This window comes from Haliaeetus albicilla, chromosome 5, assembly GCF_947461875.1.
Source record: "Haliaeetus albicilla chromosome 5, bHalAlb1.1, whole genome shotgun sequence".
Lineage (NCBI taxonomy): Eukaryota > Metazoa > Chordata > Aves > Accipitriformes > Accipitridae > Haliaeetus > Haliaeetus albicilla.
This window is the reverse complement of record NC_091487.1, coordinates 38,208,708-38,214,191: the sequence shown is the minus strand read 5'-3', so window position 1 is coordinate 38,214,191 and position 5,484 is coordinate 38,208,708. Positions and strand designations below refer to the sequence as shown.

The 5,484-nt window shown below is 59.2% G+C and overlaps 1 protein-coding gene across 1 annotated transcript; it reads left to right on the top strand.

Annotated features, from left to right (window-relative positions):
* The first annotated feature begins 533 nt into the window (after positions 1-533).
* On the top strand, positions 534-4,202 carry ZFP36L1 (ZFP36 ring finger protein like 1). The gene is made up of 2 exons (XM_069784193.1): positions 534-752; positions 1,652-4,202. Exons 1-2 carry the CDS (start codon positions 696-698, stop codon positions 2,603-2,605), a joined length of 1,011 nt encoding a protein of 336 aa, XP_069640294.1. The 5' UTR covers positions 534-695; the 3' UTR covers positions 2,606-4,202.
* Positions 4,203-5,484: the final 1,282 nt, after the last annotated feature.

The window sequence follows — 5,484 nt, the reverse complement described above, 5'->3', positions numbered from 1 at the left end:
CGAGGACGAGCGAAAACGGCTCCGATCAACTTAAATCCAAGCGGACAGGCCGGCGCTGCCCTCGGCCGGGAAGGAGGGAGTCCGCCGAGCCGGGAAACGCGCCGCGGGGCTCGGCGGCCGGTCGGGGCTCGTATTGTACGGGGGGGGGGGGGGGGGGCGAGGAGATGCCGCCGAACCCCGCACCGGGGGGGTGGTGGTGTTTGGGGGGGGGGAGGCCCCGCGCGCGGCCCCGCGCACGCGCGCGCGCAGAGGCGCGCGGCGGCCCGCACAACTGCCTCCGCCAGAGCGGGGGAGGGCAGGCAACACCCCCCCCCCCGCCCCCACCTCCCCCCGGCGGCGGGCCGCTCTCCCCCCCCCCCCCCCTTCCTTCCCCCACTTCCTCCTCCCGAAAGTTTTTCTGGGCCCGCCCGCCCGGGCGGGTGATTCAGTCGCGGTGTCAATCACCCTGCCCTCCTCCTCCTCCTCCCCTTCCTCCCGCCGCCGGCTCCTCCTCCTGGGCTAAGTCCGAAACTTTATAAGTTGAGCTTTCCCCGAGCCCGCTGGAAGCGGCGAGCGGGCGCGGCGGCCGGGCGGGCTGGTGGCGGCGGCGGGGGGAGGCTGCGAGCCGGGGCGCTGGAGGCTGTGCCTGACCCACGCCGTGACTCCTCGTGTCTGTGTGCCGCTGCCCCACCCGCTTCCCCCCTCGCTCGCCGAAGATGTCCACAGCCCTGGTGTCGCCCACCATCTTCGACCTGAGCGAAGTTTTATGCAAGGTAAGGGCGCCGCCGGGGGCTGCTCCTCCGCCTGCCGGGCTCTTCAGCTTCTCCGGGGTGCGCGTTCGGTTGTTTCCCACCCCCCGCCCCGTTTTCTGGCCGGGAGCAAGTTTGGCGCCGGGGCCGGAGGGCGCAGGGCGGGGGCCGAGCGCGGCCGCCCCGCCGCGGGGTCCCCAGCCGCCGCCCGCGCTTCCCGCCTCGGCCGCTCCGGCGGAGGGGAGGGGGGGGGCACCACCCCGCGCTCCCGGCGGGCTCAGCCGCGGCGCCGGGCGGAGGGGCCGGGTCCTTCCCTTGCCCCCGGGGCCGCCGCGCCGCAACACGCCCGGGCGCGGCGGGGCGGGCGGCGGCGCTGCCGCGGGGCCGGGCGGGCTCCCTCCCCGCGGGGCTCGGCCGCCCCTCGCCCAGCCCCGCCGGAGGGGGAAGCGGGGCGGCGAGGGCTGGGCGGGAGCCGCCGCCGCGTTGCGGGGGGGGGGGGGGAGCGGAGGGGCGGGCGCCGGCGCTGCGCGCTGCCCTTCCCGCTCGCCGCCGGCCCCCCGAAGCGGGGGGCTTTCCCGGGGGAGAGCTCCGGCCTCGGAGCCGTTTTGGATGCAGCCGGCGGCTCCCCCGCGTCTGGGCGCTTGCCTCGCTTCGTTACTTCCCTCCGCCAGGGCTGCGCGGGGGGACGGCGAGGGGCGGCCCGGGGCCCTCGGGCGGAGCGGCGAAGGGGGCCGAAGGAGATGTTGCTGCGGGGGGGGGACGACGGCCGTCGGGGCAGGGCGGCCGCCGCTCCCCGGGCTCCCTTGCTCGCCGCCCGGCGGCAGGGCGCCGCGCCGTGCCGTGCGTGGGAGGCTGCCGGGGCTGCGCGGGGACGCCGGAGGAGGAGGCGGTGGCAGTGACCGGCCCTTGCTTTCTCCCCGCAGAGCAACAAGATGCTGAACTACAGCCCCTCGGGTGTCAGCGGGTGCCTGCTGGACAGGAAGGCGGTGGGCACCCCGGCCGGCGGGGGTTTCCCTAGGAGGCACTCTGTCACCCTGCCCAACTCCAAGTTCCACCAGAACCAGCTCCTCAGCAGCCTGAAAGGGGAGCCGGCTCCCATGCTGGGCCCCCGGGAAAGCCGCTTCCGGGACCGCTCCTTCTCCGAGGGTGGCGAGCGCCTGCTGCAGCAGAAGCAGCCCGGGGGACAGGTCAACTCCAGCCGCTACAAGACGGAGCTGTGCCGCCCCTTCGAGGAGAACGGCGCCTGCAAGTACGGCGACAAGTGCCAGTTCGCCCACGGCATCCACGAGCTGCGGAGCCTCACCCGCCACCCCAAGTACAAGACCGAGCTGTGCCGCACTTTCCACACCATCGGCTTCTGCCCCTACGGGCCGCGCTGCCACTTCATCCACAACGCGGAGGAGCGCCGGGCCGTGGCGGGGAGCCGGGAGCCCCCCGTCGCCGACAGACCCCGCCTGCAGCACAGCTTCAGCTTCGCCGGCTTCCCCAGCACTGCTGCCGCCAGCGGGCTGCTGGACAGCCCCACTTCCATCACCCCGCCGCCCATGCTGAGCGCCGACGACCTGCTGGGCTCCCCCACCTTGCCTGACTGCGCCAGCAACCCTTTCACCTTCTCCAGCCAGGAGCTGGTCAGTCTCTTTGCCCCCAGCATGGGGGTGCAGGTGCCCAGCGGGAGCTCCCCCACCACCTTCTTGTTCAGGCCCATGTCCGAGTCCCCCAACATGTTTGACTCGCCACCCAGTCCTCAGGACTCCCTCTCTGACCAGGAGGGCTATCTGAGCAGCTCCAGCAGCAGCCACAGCGGCTCAGATTCCCCTATCCTGGACACCTCAAGACGTCTTCCCATCTTCAGCAGACTCTCCATCTCCGATGACTAATCTGGGGTTATTCCTCTTGCTCCCCCCCACCTCTATTATGATGTTAAGCTGAACTCCCCCCCCACCCTGTCCCCAGTAGTCTGAGCTGGATGTTAACGTGTCCACCTGCCTGCCGTAGACCCACTGGCTTAAACCTTAAGTGCCAAAATACGATGAAAAGCAATAACGTTTACAAAATTAGTGCCTTTTAATGCTTTCACTGTGACTGTATTACCTCTCCAGCTGCAGAGGGCACCAGCAGCTCTGTGCACTTCCAGATGTGCAGGAAATGTCCGGATCCAGCTCCCTCCACTGGCCATGTACTGCATCGCCCTCTCCCAGTCCCTTCCTGACTGGCCAGTTTCCGCTAGGCTGCAGGCATGTGGGCAAGCGTTAACATCCAGTCCTCTTTCTTCCCTCCCCTTAAAGACTAATCTTGCCTGGATCCGCTCAGGTCTGCGGGAAGAAAAGCTGAGAACGGACAAAGATTGTAACATGAGTGGGACTTCGACTGGGAGGAAGGAAACAAAAAAGAAAACAAAAACCAGATGGACTATGAGAGACTTGATTTTGGTGCTAAAAGTTCCCCGTGTATTCATGTGACACCTTAAAACAAATAAAGAAATAGAGGGGGTGGGGCCAACAGAAGTCATTCCACACACACACACACACACACACAAGTTCGTGTAAACAAAGTTCCAGTAGACATAGCTTTAATGGTTTTGCTCTAGAGTACTTTAGACCTATCTTAGAGCACTCACGCCAAGCTTTTTATTATTTTTTTCTGGGTTTTTAATTTTGTATAACTTTTCAGAAATTGGAGAGCAAATTTTGCTTGTCACTGCACAACAATATAAAAAAGCTTATTTAACTTATCAAAACGTATTTATTGCCGAAACCTATGCTTTTTTGTTAATTTTGTTCATATTTATCGGGATGATGAATCCATAGAATATATTCTTTTATGTTTAAATTATGATCTTCCATATTAATCTTAAGATTGTGAAGTGTCTTTTTTCCTTTTTTCCCCACAGTTTAATATATTATACTACAATGACATTTTTTGTAACTTTACACTTTTTTTGGTTATTTTATTTTAAAAAATGAAAAATTAATTTAAAAAAATGCAAAAACTGTGTTTGGATTATTTATTTTAGAATTCCCCCCCCCCCCCCTTTTTTTTTTGTGTTGGACTGCAAATTGAGTTAATGTGCTTCTTTGCCTTTCTTCTTCTCTTCCCCTCCTCTGGGTCTTGCCTACCTGGGCTTTAGAATGTACATACCTGAGCTCTGTTGCGAGACAGTGTGGAAGGAAGACCTTTTTCTTCCTCTTTTTGTATAGATTCTTCAAGGAGAAAAGCCTTGGGCTCAAAAGTGCCTATCTGAAGACATTCCAAATACAGTTTGTCTTTGCGTTTCTGTATTCCAAGTTTGGAGTTTTCCTTGCTGAGGTGAACGGGACTGGCACAAAGAGAATAATGAATGTAATTTTTTTTTCCCCTGTTACTGTTCACTACATTGCTTTTTCTTCCTCTTTGTGTGAGTTTATTTAAAAGAGAATCTCTTTTGTAACGACTGTTTGCAGTTTAAATCAATAAACCCCAAGTTTTTTCAAGAAACTGACAGTGGAGCTGGTTTTACTTGCAAAGATCGAGGGCCTGGTTTTAGACAACCACTCAAATGCAGATACTTCCCTCTTGACCCTTGAGGTACCCACTGTGCGCTCAGGCATCCCTTCATCGTTCCTCACTGATTAAGCGGGTCAGCCCTGCAAGCGTGTGGGTGCGAATACCTGGTGTGGCCTCTGACCCTCTCTGTCTCTTACGGAGTCCTCCCATCTTGAGTTGCTCAGTCTGTTCCTGCAAACTTCTTTCTGATCAGTGTAGCTTAAACCTTGGATTGGCTTTCGCTCCTTGTGTGCCCCGTGTTCCTGCACAGCTCCTTCCCCCTCAAGGAGGGCCTACGTGTGTTTTGGGTGAAGCTGAAGTGGGATGTTGAAGTGGTAACAGATTTCCCACATCTCAGGTCTGGCGTGTTAGTGGTACTGCTCCGCTTTGGTAGAGCGGCTGTTTGGTATTTTGTATGTGAGAGGAACATGGCCCCCCAGCAAAGTCTTGGTATACGCACAGATCACTCTGCCATCATGTTCAAGCCCTCGTACCCCTTGAAGTATCAGTCAGCAATCCCAGAAACTTCTGAAGCTAGGGGTTTTGTTTAGGGACACTTCTTTGCCAGTGCTGCTCATGGTGCAAGTCTTGTGTTTTCACCCTTGAGCTCTCCTCTGGAGCAAGCTTGGTGCTCTTCCCCACCTGAAACTGTTCCAGCTCTTTTCCAAATCGGGCGTGGAATATTGCTGCCGAACCACCAGTCCTTCAGCTGTCTTGACATGCCTCAATGTTCAGGAGAGACATTTCCTAATTCATGTTGGAGAAGTTCCTGCCAAGCAAAAGCTGCAGGATACCTCGAGGCTTACCCTGCTGTACCTTCCCTGCTGCTGGCTTTGTGCAACACACTTTCTTGTGTGGTCTGGCAATAAAGGTGGAGGAAAGATGGTGGAAGAGGAGCGTGGCTGGTAGAAGCTGGTTCCCATGAACGGTGCAAAAGCCGTATGGGGAGTTTGCTCGGCAGATGCTGATGTAACTAGCATGCAGTGCGGTCTGCGTGCTGATCCCTGAGAGAAGAGCCTCGGGCACAGCCCCGGTACTGTTCAGCGGCCTTCAGATAGCTTCTGCTGGCTGCAGCCTTGCCCCTGGGCACAAAGGCGATGGGGGCCACATGAGAGATGGGCTTCTGCCTGGAAGACCCATGCGTGGCTGCAGCGAGCACCCAGGCCTGCCTCCTTCCCCGCTGCTGGAAGCCGAGCCGCTGGCCTCTGAAGAGCGAGGCGTATCTGATCTGGAG

Excerpts from the sequence above, each read along its gene's own strand:
- ZFP36L1 (XM_069784193.1), top strand. The coding sequence starts at position 696 with ATGTCCACAGCCCTGGTGTCGCCCACCATCTTCGACCTGAGCGAAGTT. Across the intron at positions 753-1,651 it reads TGAGCGAAGTTTTATGCAAG|AGCAACAAGATGCTGAACTA; the intron begins GTAAGGGCGCCG and ends TTCTCCCCGCAG.